The sequence below is a fragment of the Megalops cyprinoides genome, chromosome 7 (assembly GCF_013368585.1).
Source record: "Megalops cyprinoides isolate fMegCyp1 chromosome 7, fMegCyp1.pri, whole genome shotgun sequence".
Lineage (NCBI taxonomy): Eukaryota > Metazoa > Chordata > Actinopteri > Elopiformes > Megalopidae > Megalops > Megalops cyprinoides.
The window spans coordinates 14,397,127-14,413,996 of NC_050589.1; the positions used below are offsets into that span (position 1 = coordinate 14,397,127).

The 16,870-nt window shown below is 44.0% G+C and overlaps 2 protein-coding genes across 2 annotated transcripts; one reads left to right on the forward strand and one right to left on the reverse strand.

Moving 5' to 3' along the window:
• The first annotated feature begins 2,214 nt into the window (after positions 1–2,214).
• LOC118780346 (retinol dehydrogenase 10) lies at positions 2,215–5,217 on the forward strand. The gene is made up of 5 exons (XM_036532790.1): positions 2,215–2,667; positions 3,505–3,603; positions 4,171–4,319; positions 4,694–4,825; positions 5,097–5,217. The coding sequence occupies exons 1-5, from the start codon at positions 2,215–2,217 to the stop codon at positions 5,215–5,217; spliced, it is 954 nt and encodes a 317-aa protein (XP_036388683.1).
• Positions 5,218–5,779: 562 nt separating this feature from the next.
• Positions 5,780–16,451, reverse strand: stau1 (staufen double-stranded RNA binding protein 1). The gene is made up of 15 exons (XM_036533005.1): positions 16,275–16,451; positions 14,724–14,998; positions 14,440–14,561; positions 13,885–14,041; positions 12,872–13,010; positions 12,193–12,364; positions 11,619–11,714; positions 11,075–11,287; positions 10,454–10,597; positions 10,085–10,231; positions 9,854–9,929; positions 9,259–9,578; positions 7,809–7,931; positions 7,030–7,109; positions 5,780–6,576 (listed from the first exon to the last, which is right to left on the reverse strand). Exons 2-15 carry the CDS (start codon positions 14,908–14,910, stop codon positions 6,489–6,491), a joined length of 2,064 nt encoding a protein of 687 aa, XP_036388898.1. The 5' UTR covers positions 14,911–14,998; positions 16,275–16,451; the 3' UTR covers positions 5,780–6,488.
• Positions 16,452–16,870: the final 419 nt, after the last annotated feature.

A 16,870-nucleotide genomic window follows, 5' to 3' on the forward strand; every position in this document is an offset into this window, starting at 1 on the left:
GCAGCTAGCTTCTCTACACATACAAAGAGATATGGTTTTAAATGCCATATTAAGCATTGGGCTCATTTTGTTATGGTGTCATTTTGTGTGTGACACCTCTGAAAAGGTCAATTGCAGTGTAGTACAGTTTAGCTAGCATAGCATGGTTTAGCCAGCAATGCTAGCATATTTGGACTAAAACATCACCAACAATAGTTTTCCTGCATGTTTGTTTTAACAGACATTTAGCATTAGTTTGCTAACATATAGGTTATAAATCTTAGTTTAGTAACTGGTTTGCTTGTTAGCTTGAAATGACCTTTTGTGCTTTTTCAGTAATAGGTTGGCAAAACTGTTGTGGTGCTGAACATTTCTGCTAGCTCATGTGTCTGAAAGGGATAAGTAGTTAATGGCTTTGTAAGGAAAGAGGATTGTTTTGAAGTCACAGTGGGAGATGACATGGAAACAGGGGGGCCAGCAGAAGGTTTTGAGAGTGAGGTTTGAGAATACTTTGTCATTCATTGATCATGCACCTATAGAAGTTAGTCGGCAAGCACAGAGGGAATCAAGGCATGTGCATTCCTAGTATTTCCTGTGCATTCAGTATGTCTTGACACTATAGGGCAGTGACAGCCAATGCTTCTGAGGAGGGATGCTGTTTGGCAACATGAAAGGCTGTGAACATTATCCAAAAGATGCAAGTATAAGTGGAACATTAATTGTAAATCATACCATGGTTGTTCCTCCAAAGAAAGCAACATAACAGATGGCAGGTTTCATGCATGTGAGATCTGTTACTCTTACTGACTTTTAGTGGGGCTGTTAGTGTAAGAGAAGGGCACTCTGTTCTCAGAGTGTCAGACTCCACCTTCTCTCACAATCATGTCAAAAATGTGTGTATGTCAAAAACATGTCAAAAGGTCCTGCAGTGAGCAAGGTAGACAAAAGTTGAGCAACATTCTTCATTTATAGAAATATGGACTGAATTCCATGCTGTGAAATATGGACCATGCTGAAAGGTAGTAGAGTCATTCTACACCAGACTGGGCTACACCTCCCTATGTAATAGTGTGCCCACAGTTCTTAGCTGAATCCCTGGATTTAGCGTCATTGGTCTTATGTAAATGAACACAAATGCTTCCTTTAATCACAAAGCTGGATAAAAAATCATATAGCCCACTGGTTCAAAATGTGTGAGTGAACATTTTACACAAAGGGTGTGTTTTTTTTATACTAATATGCATAACACACCTACTTGTGGAAAGTCAGAATCACCACTACTTGTAATTCATGCATGTACAGTGATACACCCCCAATGAGATACACTGAAATATTTTGCTCATTTTCACCCTGTTTTGACAGTTTGATATCAGGGGCCAATGATGTCCTTGTCATATCTTTTCAGCGTGGTTGATTGTCTTAATGACTGCTTCACTTGCAGGTGATTGTAAAATTGTTTAAAAAACCAGGTGAGGATTTCTTGTAGCTCAATAATGTATTAATGTAATCTGATCTCCAATAAAAAATTTAAGAATTTACCATTTCATGTTACACAGGTCAGATTGAGCAGGGAATACTGTTCTCCAGTCCTATGATTAATGAATAAGCTGGGGGCATGTAAATTTGATTTCTTCCTGTTATACTTAACATGCAATTTCCTTTGCCTCAGGAATATATAATACTTGAATAGCTCACATTGTAAAGCAGAATTGATTAACCTGTTTTATGCATTGGTGAAATCCAAAGGCAACACTCATATGATGGAACATGCCTTCTAGGGTTACCCAAACCTTCCACACATACTGAAATAAGCAGGGTCCCACATTAAATATTGTAAACTATGTGTATAACCACACAAGAGAGGTAATTTATCAGAAGGACAGTTTTCAGCAAATAGCTTAAAACTAGGAAAAGGTATGATGGTGTCTCTATACTCAACTTATTACTGAAACATTAAAATAATGACTCTTGTGTTTATTTTTATATTTCTATCACCCAGTAGTAAATGAGTAAAAATAAATCCATGTGTTAACAATTCTCACGTTAATCTGTCAGAAGGGCTCCTATTGGTGGTTCAAAGTGGTATCCGCTAATCCAGCAAGCTAAGTTTGTATAAATTCAGAAGGACTAGGTGCTTGCCTTGGAAAGGGGAGTAGAACCAGCTTGGCCATCTGGATTCTTGGTGTTCCTTGTTACACACTCACACACACAAGGTCTGTCTGAAACCGCAGCAGAATGATTGTGCTGATTGACCTGCTCGTGACAGTGCTGGACGTGATGTATTACATACTGCGCTCCACCGTGCGGATCGTGCTGCGCCCGCGGATGAAGCCCATCGACGGTGAGCTCGTCCTGATCACGGGCGCAGGGGGCGTCCTGGGGCGCCTCTTCGCCCTGGAGTTCGCCAAGCACGGCGCCGACCTGGTGCTGTGGGACTGCAACTCGGACGCCAACGAGCAGACGGCCAAGCTGGCGCGGGAGCTGGGGGTCAAGGCGCACGCCTACACTGTCGACCTCACCTGCCGCAAGACCATCTACCAGACGGCGGAGCAGGTGCGGAGCGAGGTGGGCCGCGACGTGACCGTGCTTGTCAACAACGCCGGGGTGGTGGCGGGACGGCGGTTACTGGAATGTCCCGATGACCTGCTGGAGAGGACCCTGATAGTCAACTGCCATGCCCTCTTCTGGGTGAGCTCATGTGGGACCCCCTGCAGGCTGGCTATTGCACTGAGAAGCTTTATAGTAACTTGCCAGGGCCTGCAAACAATGTTCTATTTGGCTTGCAGTAAATGGTAAATTTATTATTTTAAAGAAATGTTTGAAATTTTACTTTGCTCAGCAGAATAAAAAAGGTCTAAATAAGAGAACCATTTATAGCATAAAGGACATGACGTGAACACAAAGGTGTGGTGGAGACTGTTCAGCTGATCAGTCAAGGAAAATGTGAGAGAGAAAAAAGGATGTAGTATTTGCTCATAGATTTATTTGAAGTGTACAACTGCTAAGAAATGCCACAGAACTGATGCATCGTGAGCTCAGATTCACAGTATGGTTTATTGTTGAGGGTTTAATAAGCATAAGGACACATGATGCAGATACTGAATGTACAGCCTTTCCAGTTTTGATCCACTTAGCCCTCTCCACCTCAAAGAAAAGTTAAGCTCACCAATTACAAGGGAATGTGATTCCCACTATGATCCTCTTACTCTTACAAAGGTCTCTGTGCGCACAAACTGGCTTCGCTCTCAGAACCAGACCTTCATCCCTGCGACAAAGTGTTTCCTTGTTTCAACAAACACCTTTATCATCTTCAGTAACCTGCCAGACATCATCAATAAGAACAGATGTAGTTCAGGTGGAGGCTGAATATCAACTCAATGAACCCTGAGGTGGATGACTGAATTGGAACTGCTGGTGTTGTATTTTTACCCCAAGGTGAGGCAGGTTGTCCTGCTCACTTGACATTCAATCTTCCCTTGTCCCACCACATGCTTTACCTCCCCTCATCTCACCTCTTTGGAGCAGATGACGAAGGCCTTCTTGCCTCAGATGAAGGCCCAAAACCATGGACACATAGTGACAATCGCCAGCACCCTGGGCCTCTTCAGCACTGCCTGTGTGGAGGTAAGATGGGGATGGGGGGTGGGGTGTAAAGAGGCAAGGTGCAAAAAAAGAGAGAGGGCACAGCCTCCAAGTGCTGTTGTGGTGTAAGAGGTGTTTACTGGTGGCAAATTACCAGGACATTGCCAAGCCATTCAATTATTCATCTGCTAATTGAAGAATGTAGATGTAAACAGTTGACACTGATAACCAGTTTAAAGGTGAGACTTGTGCCTTCTGTTTCCAGTTCACCAGCCACCACTGATCAGTTTCTACCCCATTATGGAGTTATAGAGCATGTCATTCTCCATAAATTCAATGAAAATTGGGCAGTGCACAACTAACTGTTCACTTAGATACACCAGCAACGTCCACACAGATGTGGACCCAGAGGCAGTAGACCTGAACACATCTCCACATGGTTAATGCTCAGTTGAACAGAAATGCTTTTCAGCCTCTGATTACCAAGTTAGACAGGAATTTGTCCAGTGGCTAACAGTTTGTGTGAACTATCAGGACTCTACACTGAACTCTTGGCTCTTATATGACCAACCAGAAGCTCTGTTTGTGTCTGTAATATCCTCCACACAGGATTACTGTGCTAGTAAATTTGCAGCAGTGGGCTTCCATGAATCCTTGACCCATGAGCTGCTGACAGAGGAAGGTGTGGATGGGGTGAAGACTACACTGGTCTGCCCTTACCTTGTTGACACTGGCATGTTTGCTGGTTGTAAGATCCGGTGAGTTTACCTATCTTTCCCAACTGTTATTATTATTGCCCACAGGTCTGCTTCGAATAGCGTCTGTCAAATGAAGTCAGTGTTGAATGCTGGATGTGACACAGCTGATCTTTTCTGAGTTAACTGGTCTCTTTGCTGTGTCGACACATTCCTGCTTCCTTCCATCGTCTTTGCACTGGAAATATAGCCGACCTGCTATCTGACATGTTTTTGCAATGTATTGATTATGCCCAGCAGGCTGGATCAATGTTAGCCGTTTTCATGCAATAGTTGGAGGAAGGATCTGTCTTGGGTAACTGATTCAGGATCAGTTACTGGGGTAGTTCTTTAGTGCTTGTGGTTGACATGTCGTTTGTCTTATGGGACTCCCTCAGAGATGAACTTCAGCTCTTCCTCCCACCCCTGGAGCCCAAGTACTGTGTCGAGCAGGCCATGAATGCCATCTTGGTGGACCAGCCCCTGGTGTGCATTCCACGCATGACCTACCTGCCATTCCTATCTCGAGCGTAAGTGCCTGCAATTGCATACACTCACAATACTATCAACACCCCAGGACCACAGATTCCCAGACAACTGTGACATACCTCACATACACACCCCACATTGAATCATACAGTCCACTCTTCACTGTAGCATGCTCAACATTCCACACACAGAATTTCTACACTGTCCCTTGTGATTATCCAGCTGCTTACCTAAGCTGACTTTGACGTCCTTAGTAATTCTGACCTCCACCTTTGACCTCTGACCTAGAAATAATGTGCATTTTTATTGCAGGTTATTGCCCTGGGAGGCCAATGTGGTGGCCTATCGTTTCATGGGGGCAGACAAGTGCATGTACCCCTTCATCAAGACTATGGAACAGCGGGTGGCCAATGGCCAGGCAAATGCTGCCTAAATTCCTGCATCAGTATGTTTCCAACCATCAAGCTAAAAACTTCTGCAAATGGGCCCTTCTGGAACGCCAAGGGCATGCTGCTGGTGTGAGATTTGATTCCTGGCCGAACTACTACAGAAGCAGCATTCATTCTCCATAACCGGATGCAGGGTAAATCTGCTGACATGTCTTACTACTGGAACAGGTGGTGAATCTCCACCCAAATGTTAGTTATATTACAGCTCGCTCGTTTTTTAACCCAAACATATTTCACAGTTTTTGTTATTAAGTGTAACTAGCCAACCACTGCAACTGGAAATTATTAATTCCACTTTTGGCTTGGTATTTTATCTTATCATATATATCAATCTTTGTGCTTCGGCTGACCATTTGAGTCCCAGATCCACTCTTTCTGTGTATTTAAACTAAAATGTCTGTTGACTTCCAGAACTTGACGTCCTTACTGTTTAAAGGCACACACTATTCTGTGTGAACCCATTTCTTTCCATCGGTTGAGAAACACACCACTCAGAGAGATTGATATTGTGCGTAACAGCACACAAGTTTTACTTACATTCCATGGGGAGCAGAAAGGTGATGGTTTACAATGAAGAGCAGAAGCATTTGGGTGGGATTGAGGCGGAGGGGAGGTGCTTGCACCATACGCAACAAACTTTTATTGCCCCCACAATATCAGGGAAGGGGGCAACATCACAGGACATCACAAACAGTACATTAAGTCACAAAACCTTTTCAGCCCTACATGGAAATGTAGATAAACACTTTTTTCTTGTTAAAGCACTCAAGGAAAATCAACAGTGGTTTGCTAGCATTGTCATACCTTTCCATGGGGCCTGACTGCATTGCACAAGTGCTAACACAACACGCCCTGGAATTAACACTGGGGTTTTTAAAAAAGAAAATAAAACAAAACAACTTAAGTCTCCCACTTTGAATGAAACAAACCAATCTACTCAAACATTCACATTTCTCCTTAGTGTTCTCTTCTCAAGAAACCTGAAAAGAAATAACCTGGCATATTCTTGGATATGAGATAATTTCTTAACTATTTTCTAGGAAAAAAAAAATGTATACAATTAAACAACATTAAGCAGTCTTGTTTATCAATCTTGTTTAACTGTGGACATTATGTAACATTTAGCAACTGTGATGACTTACTACAGTGGCTTAATCTAACTGTAGCCCTCTAAAACAGCTGAGTTACACAGAAACACAGTGTCTGATTTTTCTCTGGTGCTTTCTCAATCGCCCAACGTCCCCTTGAAAAATGTTTACACAGTGCCATCCAGAGTTTGTCCTAGGGTGCTTGAGTTAGCCTGTTTAAGGAGAGAATCACCTTCGATTTCCTGCTTGCCACATCTACAGGAAAGAAAATTTGTATTAGTCAGCAGTGACAATCATGCTTTTACATTACCGCCATACCATATTTAACGGTTTAGCACTAAAAAGAACTGCAATTTACGAGAGCCGCTGTAGCACTCAATGCTTTTGAAAGGAGAGCTAGTTCTCTAAGACTCCTCATTCGGCATAATTTATTTTAGTTTCTGTCATGGAAAGGTTATTAAAGTTAGTACACTCTGAAGTCTGGCTAAATGTTTCTTTGATATTAAAACTTTTTCACTGCTGTGATTACATGCAATTACTGTTAGTGAAAAGTGTTGTCACTTATACAGAAAAGTGAAAAGTCGTTTCTGCATTTAAATACCAATTTGCTGTAATGGTCCTACAGGGCAGAATTATGTAAGGCAACAATGACTGCGACATCTCAGAGACACAGCGGTACTCCCTTGACCCTCTGATCTAGGGGCTCACCCAGAGATTGGTCCATTCCCTGTCCTGTCATTAGGCTGCTGGTCCAGCTCTGACAGTAGCTTCAATATATTCAGTGCAGCCTGTGGAGGTAGGGGGGGCAGGGAGAGAGAGAGAGAGAGAGAGAGAGAGAGAGAGAGAGAGAGAGAGAGAGAGAGAGAGGGAATGAGGGAGAGAGGGAGAGAGAGAGAGAAAGAAAGAGAGAAAGAGAGAAAGAGAGAGAGAGGTGGAGGGGAAATGTTTTAACAACAATCCATACCAGTAGCGTCACACATTCAATGCTTTTACTTTCAATTAATCCCCCTTGTACAGAGACCCTGCTCAATCCCTTTGACAGTAAATTATATTATCTATCTTGTAGGGTCATCCTTATCCAGGGCAACTCAAGACTCTGATCAATGCACAGCATATACAAACTGACTGATATTTAAACTGGACTTTAGGCAATAAAATTAAGTAGTTGCACAACAGCAAGGACACAACAGCAGTCAGCATACAGGGAATATGAATCCAATACCCTCAGTGCCCAGTGCTTTCACCTCTACCCCACATGCTGTCTACATACTCAATTCAACAAATTTCCAAATATTTTCTAATTTAATAATAACAATTTAAGGAAAGACACTTTATATATTGCTTATTAGTGTGCTCAACATGATTTAAAGGGCGCAATGGAAACTATCATTTATAGGGAAAAGAGGAAAATTCCAAAGAAAAAGTCCACAGAACCTAGGTCTTCCAGTGTATTTGTGTGAGCAGGGGGATATATGTATGGAACTCACCATGTCGTGACAGGAATCCAGATCCTTCCCAATCCCGTGGCTGATGAGAGGTGGCAGCGAAGAGCAGTTGATCAGTGACACAAACTCATTCTTGTTGTTTTTGGGGAAGTCTTTGTATTCCACCTGAGTAACCAACGGACAAGAAATGGTACCTTAGCCTGAATAAAATGTCCTGCTGTCTTTCTTCTCACATATTAGAGCACTATTGTGGACTACGTGCCACTGCAAAGTTTTTGAGTCATTCCACGTGAAATTAACGTTAAACTGGAACAAGCCTTTCTGATTATTCTGAAACATGGTACAAAGGCACCTCCAAAGGTAGAAGGATGTTGACTTTTGATATGGCTGATTCAAGTATTTACAGTATTTCTTCATTTTTGTGCCTACTCAGGGTACCTAACGGACTCAAGGTTTCTTCCTGATAGGGAGTTTTTCCTTGCCACTGTTGCCTTAGGCTTGCTCTCAGGGGGTCTCAGGCCTGGGAACAATGTAAAGCTGCTTTGTGACAACTTGTGTTGTAAAAAGCGCTATACAAATAAAAATGAATTGAATTGAATTGAACTGAATATTCAACTTAATTTTGTTGACAATAGATATATATTATGTATTAACTTTACAGTGTATAGCTATTAATATTTCAGAAATACTGTTTCTGATTTTGTTCATTTTTGACATATTTGCCATTTTCTATCTCTGATACTTTTTGTAATCTGACCCAAGAAGACTAGGACAGTCATAATGGAAGGCTCTGTACCCAATAAAGTCAAATATGAGGCCTAAAAAACAAAGCAACAACCTCAACAAAAGAGGCCATTCAGTAGACCTTCTTTACAGATTCAAGTGATCTTGACTTCTTTTCACAGTGGATACACTCCTCCTGCTGCTGTAAGCTAGTCAGAACTGGGTCCCTATCAGATATAAAAGTGTAGTCGTCACTACACTTACATCTATAAAAGTGTAGTTGTCACTACACTTTTACATCTGATATGGCACAATAAGCCTCCAATACAGTCAGCCACCATTTTGCAGCAACAGGAAGAGGGTATCAAAAAAAGACATGAAAACAGCCACAAACATGTTGTGAAACACATTTACGAGAATTCTGAAAGACTGTCAACTCAATTTTTAACACACTGCTGCCTCATTTTTCTTTTTCCAGGAGATACGATCAGAGATAGAGATATACAGAGATAGTAATATATCAAACAATGAGCAAAATCAGAGATGGCATTTTTGAAATATTAATCCCCCAATGCACAAGAAATCACTATACATCTTTTCCCACAGGAAATGCTTGCGACCACAAGTGCTTTTCTCTGAACTGCAAACATTTAAAATATGGTTGCCCATACTCTGACAACTGAGCGTACACGATGGCATACTGAGCTAACATACTCCTGAAATTTGCAGATGTGTCTCAGGCGTACCAGGAGTGTGGATGTGTATGTACCTGTAGACCCTGCACTGTAGCCAGGTAGCTCAGCTGCTCGGAGGGCCGTGTGAGGGGCCCCAGGGGCAGGTGGGTTAGGCTGTTGTTGCTCTTCAGGATGGTCTCGGCGGTCAGGGAGGTGCCGGCGTACAGCAGCTCGTTGGCGATCATGGCAGTGAGGGTGGCCTTCGCCGGGTTTGGCGGGGCGCGGCTGTAGTCCTTGGAGTGGGGCCCCTGGTTGGCCCCCACAGCCTGTGCCACCTCTGGCACCATGGGCAGGATGCCCGCCGGCAGCTGCTGGTGGCTCAGGAAGGGCAGACGGAACTCGTCCTCCTTGGCACCTGGGGACGGGGGCAGAGACACACGGAGCTGAACATATAGAACAATAGAAACACTATTCGTGTGTAAGAGTGACTAAATCAAATCTTAAAATTAAGGTGTTGCTGACTGAATGTTATCTTATTTAATGACACCATCTTAAATTTCAATTTTGTTGAAGTGATTCCAGTCAGAGGAAACTGAGGATACATTACGCCGTACTGCTGCATCTCTGTGTATATAAAGGTCCCCTGATTTAAGCAAGGAGTACTCCCTGTTTCAGGCCTCAGGCACTCACCCCCTGCCCCCTCCTCCACCGAGCCAGGTTCAAAGAATGTCACTTTCCGTCCATCTCCTGCCTTCTTGACTGGCGGCTTTAAACAAAGATGTACACACCATGAAGGTTGCTCTGGTTAGAATGAGCGTGAGAGTTCTTTAATGTAATCCTGGTGATGTGACTACATAACCGCAGGAAGAGCTGCTAAGGTGAGCTGCAGGCCTCGGGGGGGAGAGCAGATCTCCCGCTCACCTTTTCCTCAGTTTTGAGCGCCGGTTTGGGGGGCTGAGGCTGAGGCACTTTGAACCCCATCAGCTCCAGCATCTTCTCGGCCGCGTTGCGCTTGGCCACCTTCTTGCTGGGACCCATCCCTTCCGCGCACTGGCCACACACTTTCACCTGACCGCGCCAAGACAGAAAAAACAGCATGTAAAATGAGACCTGTCTGGATGCATAATACCCGTGCAGAGAACACCATGGGTTCTGGTGTCCTGAAATGAATAATCACGTCTCGCACAAAAAAAAGACTGCACGTGCTAGAGAGGTGAAAGATCAAGATCCTAAGGGCAGGGTAACTCCATGGATGGTGTGTAGGGGTTGCAGGGGGTTGGAGGGCCTCACCTGCATGATGAACTCTCGACGCCGGGGCAGCCCCCGCTCCGTCACCAGGCTGTACTCCGGCTCCTTCTCCTTTTTGGCCTGCTGGATCTGTGCCAGGCGGCTGATGGGGTTCATGCCCTGGCCATACTCTGGGCTGGTCTGCAGCTGGGGGGTGTGGGGTGGTGAGCGAGCATTACAAATCATTGACAGTTACATCCGCAGTGCAGAGCCATTCACAGCATAACTGAAGTACCTCACAACATCAAACTGACCCTGCTGTCCAGACGTCTTTACCAGATCACCCTTTTCTCATCCCTAGTCCTAAACCAGACCCTTTAGTGGACATTTGATCCTGATCCAGGATCAGTTGCTAAGGGTGGAAAGCACTTAAACCGATCTCCTTCTTCCTCTTGCCCTTATCCACGCTGATCTTTCTAACTCCTGACTTCTCTGGCAATCTTTTCCACACCTAAAAATCCATCTTAACACCGGCCAATAACCCAAAAGAATTCCCCCTGCCTTCACATACTGACAATGACATATCACTGCTCCCCTATCCCACATCCAACCGCCTTCTCTTATACAGAATGAATTATGCCTGGTCACCTATCCCACCTCCACCCTGCCTTCCCCTCTCCTCACCTTCACAATGGACTTGGTTTTCTTCTTGATGCGCGGCTGCAGTTTCTCCACCACGGGCAGGTGAGGCAGCTTGCGCAGCTCCTCCAGCACCACGGCCGCCGCGCACTTCTTCGCAATCTTCTTGCTCTTCCCCTCCCCCTCGCCTGTGAACTCGCCCACTGTCACCCGCACGACAAAGCTCTTCATGTGGGGAGGGCCCGCCTCCTTCAGTACCTGAGGACAGAGGGAAGGGGAGAAGAGGGGAAACAGAGGGAAGAGGAGGGAGAGCAGGTTGTGCAAGGGTGACAGGAAAGAAACAGGGAGCACAAGGATAAGGAAGGAGAGAGGCAGAGGAGAGAGATTTGCAGAAAGGGAGGGAAGGAGAACAGGGGTAAGGAGAGACAATAGTCACAGAAGGAATGACACAAATATGAAAATCAAATCAACTGGAAATACTCCTCTACCAAATAAATGTCTGTTTCGCATAATGTCTAAGTGCACTCCTTAATTTAATTAAAACAGCCTTTTATAACCTCAGACAGGCAGTGCATCGAATTCTCCTTACCTCAAAATTCACAGGCATGTTCCTCTTCAGTGCAATTTCAAACACCTGGCTGATTTCTGATTTGTTAAGGTTCTCTTCTGTTAGCTCCCCATTCATCTGAAATAAAATATGAAGTTTACCTTCCTCAGACCATAGATGGAGAATGTAACTCCTGTCATTACTTAAGGGTCACTAACACTGGTCAGATGTTGAGCAGAAATGCACTGTGATTTGCTTGATGTAAAGTGGGGAGGACTAAGTAAAGGTCAACACATTGGGCATTAAACCAAATGATGGCAATAAATGGATTCTAATGTGACTTACCACCACCCCCTCTCAAGAACAAACAGCAACAGCCTATCTTTACATAATTAGCTCACTAATTATGGGCTAGCTGACCACAGAAAAAAAACAATTGATTAAAGCAAAAACAGAGTTATAAAAAACAGCAGGTAAAAATGGTTATTCTATAACCACTCTGCAACTAAATGTAGGGATCCATAAAGAGGGACTCAGGGGGCTTTTAGGGAAGTCAGGTGTAATTTATCATGCTAATCTGAGGCGTAACGGCGTGGAGCCAGGAGCAAAGTCTCACCTCTGGCAGCTGCTCCAGCAACGGTTCCTTCTGCAGTGTCTTCAGGGCCTTGGAGGCGGCGTCGTGCTTGGCCGCCTGCCGCGTGCGGCCCTTCCCGTGGAACTGCTGGCCCCCGATCGACAGCTCCATATGGTACAAAACCGGCCCCACAGGTGGAAACGGGTAGTAGTATCTGCCCCCGGGAGAGAAAACCGTCCACGTCAGCACAGACACACTGCACTGCCCTTGTGCAAGGGAGAGGGCTTCAAATTCAGGTTTCTTTCAGGAGCATTTAAATGGAGAGTACAAAATGCTGACGTACCAGAACTGAGCAATTTGAATTTCCTGGATTCATTCTGAACGCATCACATTATTGTCATTAAGCAGGTGCTCTTATCCAGAGCAACTTACATGGGTTAAATTTTTCCCCATTTATACAGTTGGATATTTACTGAGGAAATTCAGGGTTAACTACCTTGCCCAAGGATATAACAGTAGTGCCCCAACAGGGAATCAAACCAGCAACCTTTCGGTTATAAGTCCTGCTCCTTTCCACTATTCCACACTGCCGGGCACAATGAAATGACGAACCTATTCTAGTATAAACATGACAACATCTGAGGTGTTGTTTAGAGCTGTGCACCTGAACTTAACCAAAGGTGGAGAAGCATTGTACCATGACCATAAGACGCGTGCTTACCGTGGATATGGGCCGGGGGCCCTGACACTGTAGTTGAAGCTGGGCCTCATTCCAGGGTATGGATCAATAGGCTTGTAGATTGGTTTCTTACCCAGTTTCATACAAAGTGCATTTAGCTCCACAGTGTGGGTTATACTGTCTACACAGAACAGAGCATAAAAGAAAGGATTATAATCAATCAACAGCTTTTACATCAAATTTATAACAATGCAGCATTACAGCTGAGTTGAGCACGTAAGACTAGGGTCAAACTTTCATCCTACAACAGCAGTAAGATTGTAAAATTACAATGCTGAGGAAATCCAATAAGGAACTTAACAAACAAAAAATACACACGGACTGCCCTCTTACAGACATTTGTTCCAAGATTTTATTTCAATGCAGTTGAAAGCTGCAGAATGGAATAAAACTGATATATCCCTGACCTATCTCAGGCCTGACAGGATGTGTTCGAGAATATTATAAAGCTAAACTGCATCATGCTCAGGAAGACAAATTAGTCTGATTAACCTGTGGCAGAAAAAGACTGCACAAGGAACATGCACATAATAAATCACGACTTACACAATTGCTGATTTGCACACACAATGTTTGTTCCAAACAGCACAGATGCTCTTAACCACAGCAATTTACAAAGCTTATATTTTTTACATCATTCATTTATGCAAATGGGATAGTTACTAAGGCAATTCTGAGACAAGTGCCTTGCCTAAGGTTACGAGAGCAATGCCCCACCTGGGAACTGAACCAGCAACCTTCCGGCTGCAAGCTCTGCTCCTTACACTATACCATACTGCTGCCACTGCTCTGATACCTCTTTAGTTGTTTTAAGATTCAAGTGAGCTAGTTAAGAGCAAACTCTAAAGGAACACTTGGAAAGACCACCGTGTGAGCAGTTTAAAATGAACCATCATTCCATTCCATTCTGGAATACTTCAGCAGCTGAGCCTGTGAGAGCCACCCTCCCCTTGCTCAGAATGCACAAACTCGCTGACCCCCCTGGAAAAGCCCACCTGGGTTCTTGCCTGTGTTGCGGGGGCTGCGTGCGCTGGGTTTGGGCAGCGTGGTGTGCGCCAGGGCAGCGGCAGCAGCAGAGTGCTGGGCCTTCTTGATGCTGGTTCCATCAGCCTCCCAATACTGCTCACCCAGCGTTAACCGTACTGAGAAAATCTGTACCGGAGAGGAGCAGCCACATCAATCACATACTACATACCACTTACAGAGCCTTGCGGTAAGTCATGACTTTGTTATACATATTCAAAGATTTAAAGTCACTAAATATAAATAACATACTCATCAATTTATGAAGGACAAATGATCACTGTTTAAACAAGATCAAATAAGTTATATATTACATGACTGAGTAAACTTACTATATATACCAACTGAATTTGTTTCATGATGGATTAGAAAAAAAGAAAAAAAAGAAAAAAAAAACACAAGAAGCCAAACAAATTTGCCTGTGTTCCCCGTTTCATTTCTCTTATACATCTCAATGAAGTTAAGTAAATATGTAACTAAAATGCTAGCACACTAAAATCATGACCTAGATAAAGAGGTGAGCAAACCTTGGAGTGAGCTGGTCCCTGCTCACTGAGCAGCTTGTACTCGGGCTGGATCTTGTTGAAACGGGCTAACTCATTCACCAAACACATGGGGGTCTTCTCTTTAGGGTTTGCCATGTTAGGTACTGAAAGCGACAACATTATACTAACATTACCAATCCAATCATGATGGCAGCTGTCAAAATGCTACGTGTGCATAGATTGAATCATTCTCCTCCACATATCCACACCCGTACAGATAAAGACGATACTAAGCCAGTATACATTTTAATGATGCTGAGCCATACCTGCAGGTGCGCTGAAGGGCGTGGCTGAAGCAGAAGGCAGGGCGGAGCTTCGGAGGGGGTGGCTGGCACTCTCAGAGGGCAGGGTCCCGGAGGCACAGGGGATGCTGAACCCGGGCTGGGGGAGCTGCAGGGGCGCAGCACTGGAGAGAGGGCTGCCCGGGGACAGCTGGAACTGGACCTGGGACATACTGACAGGCTGACGGCTGGGTTGCTGGGTGAGGCGGCTCGGAGGCAGGCGGTGTTGGCGTAGTGTTTGGAGTGAGACTAAGCCCTTCCTTGAGAGGCAAAGGACAGAGGGGGTCATCACAATTTCTCAAATTAGGCATTTGTTTTTACAAGTTAGTGATTTACATTATTCAGATTATTCAGATTATTCATATATCTCCAAATATTTCAGAACTTCAGCTTCATCAAAGTTTCTTAAACTTCTATTTTTTTGCCATGACAGGACAAACATACACACAAACTGTATGTATTACATACGGTACCAATATTCAGTTGTTGCCGGCTAATTGTGGTCATGCAGTTAAATTCCACCTTTAACTCAAAGCAAGTACCAGGTAACTTAACTAAGAATGCAGCATAATTGAACAAGGTATTGCACGACACAAGTCCGTATATTTCAATTTAGGAAGCTTTAGAAAAGGCATAATGTCATCGACTAGTAACCTATTCTTTCTCTAGTCAGTGTTGTCAAGCCGGCTGTAATCTTCCGACCCTAAAGAAGGTGGGGGTCTGAGGGCTGGGGCCTTGCAAATTCACAGAGAACGGATTAGAAGATAGACACCTCGCTAGCCAGCCATGAAGACATCTCGCCTCGGACACCATGAACGGAATATAAATCTGACTGCTATTGTGACCATTAGCTAGGTAGTGTTAAATGAGTCCGTTTTCTCCCCAGAGTGCATAACGTTACACGAAAAAAATATCTTGCGATATAATGAGATTACTAGCTAGATATGTGTCAAGAATAATGTCTCATTTAGGTATCTTCCCAGCAAGCCTAGTCTAAATAACAAGCTATATGGCTAGCCGGCTTGCTAGTCAACAAGCAAGAAAACACCCAATGCAAGTGCCCGTAGCAAGTCAATTGAATAATTAGCTAGCAAGATAGGGGCAATCCGGAGAAGACAAAGACAGTCGGTGGTCACAAAAGCGATCTTGTTGCTTTGTCTTTTAACTAATGACAGATGACAATGTGAACCGACACAAATGCATTGAAAATTTGTCTCGTTAGCTACTCAAACTTGCTAGCTAGCCACCAAGACCCTCGCTTACGTCCGTTTATCTGTATTAGCTAGCAACGGCTAGCTGCACTGAATGCTTAGAAGTATCCGGATAATAGTGGAGGGGGAGGAGAATAAACACAAACATTCCACACAACCGTTTTATTGTACGTGTCGGTGACAGCTACCTTACTAGGCAGTGAACCTCAAAATGATAGCACGCTAGTCAGCTACCAATCAGCTAGTTAGCTAACGTTAGCGAGGTAGATAGCTTGCTAGCAGTGGAATATAGATAGCAAGGTAAAAAAAATCCGTTAAACCTCACCTTTGAATCTTTCAGTCCAGATGTTATTTAATCCATGGGCTATGGTGCGTGGGGTATTTGTGTTTAATTTTTCCCCCAACTGCGGTGTTTCCCTTGTTATTTTAATTTAAATGTTTGTGAAGTGGTGGCAAGTACAAGGCAGACAGGGCAAACACTAAAGAGAATGGCCCAGTCTCAGCCGCCCCTTCCAGGAAGTGACATCAGCAGCCAAAGGGAAGTTCCCAATGGAAGCTCCTTAGCAAAGAGCAGGGGGTGCTGGGGGTTACGAGATTATAGCATAAACATAATCGTAATAACATAATCATACGCATTATCTCAATATCTTCTCTACGCATATCATCTCAGTCAGTGCTTGTCTCGAGCTCTTGTTTCAATATCTTGTATGGTGCAGTGTAATTCTGCTTTACCTGTGAAGACCGTGAACCGTGAAGTATATGCACATATATGCACATAAGTAAAACAAACACTATTCCGACATACATTTTTACAGACTTTGTAGATTGTCAAGTGAAACTAACTGGGCTGTTCAGTCGGGCTATCCAGTGAAAAAGTCAATAGATCGGTACTGCCTGAATTCTAGATAAGTTGTCTTATAT

Coding starts and splice junctions, on each gene's coding strand:
- stau1 (XM_036533005.1), bottom strand. CDS start 14,910: ATGTCCCAGGTCCAGTTCCAGCTGTCCCCGGGCAGCCCTCTCTCCAGT. Junction 13,011..13,884: donor CAACACAGGCAAGAACCCAG/GTGGGCTTTTCC, acceptor TGTTCTGTGTAG/ACAGTATAACCCACACTGTG. Junction 10,598..11,074: donor AAACCAAGTCCATTGTGAAG/GTGAGGAGAGGG, acceptor CACACCCCCCAG/CTGCAGACCAGCCCAGAGTA.
- LOC118780346 (XM_036532790.1), top strand. CDS start 2,215: ATGATTGTGCTGATTGACCTGCTCGTGACAGTGCTGGACGTGATGTAT. Junction 3,604..4,170: donor TCAGCACTGCCTGTGTGGAG/GTAAGATGGGGA, acceptor TCCTCCACACAG/GATTACTGTGCTAGTAAATT. Junction 4,826..5,096: donor CTGCCATTCCTATCTCGAGC/GTAAGTGCCTGC, acceptor TTTTTATTGCAG/GTTATTGCCCTGGGAGGCCA.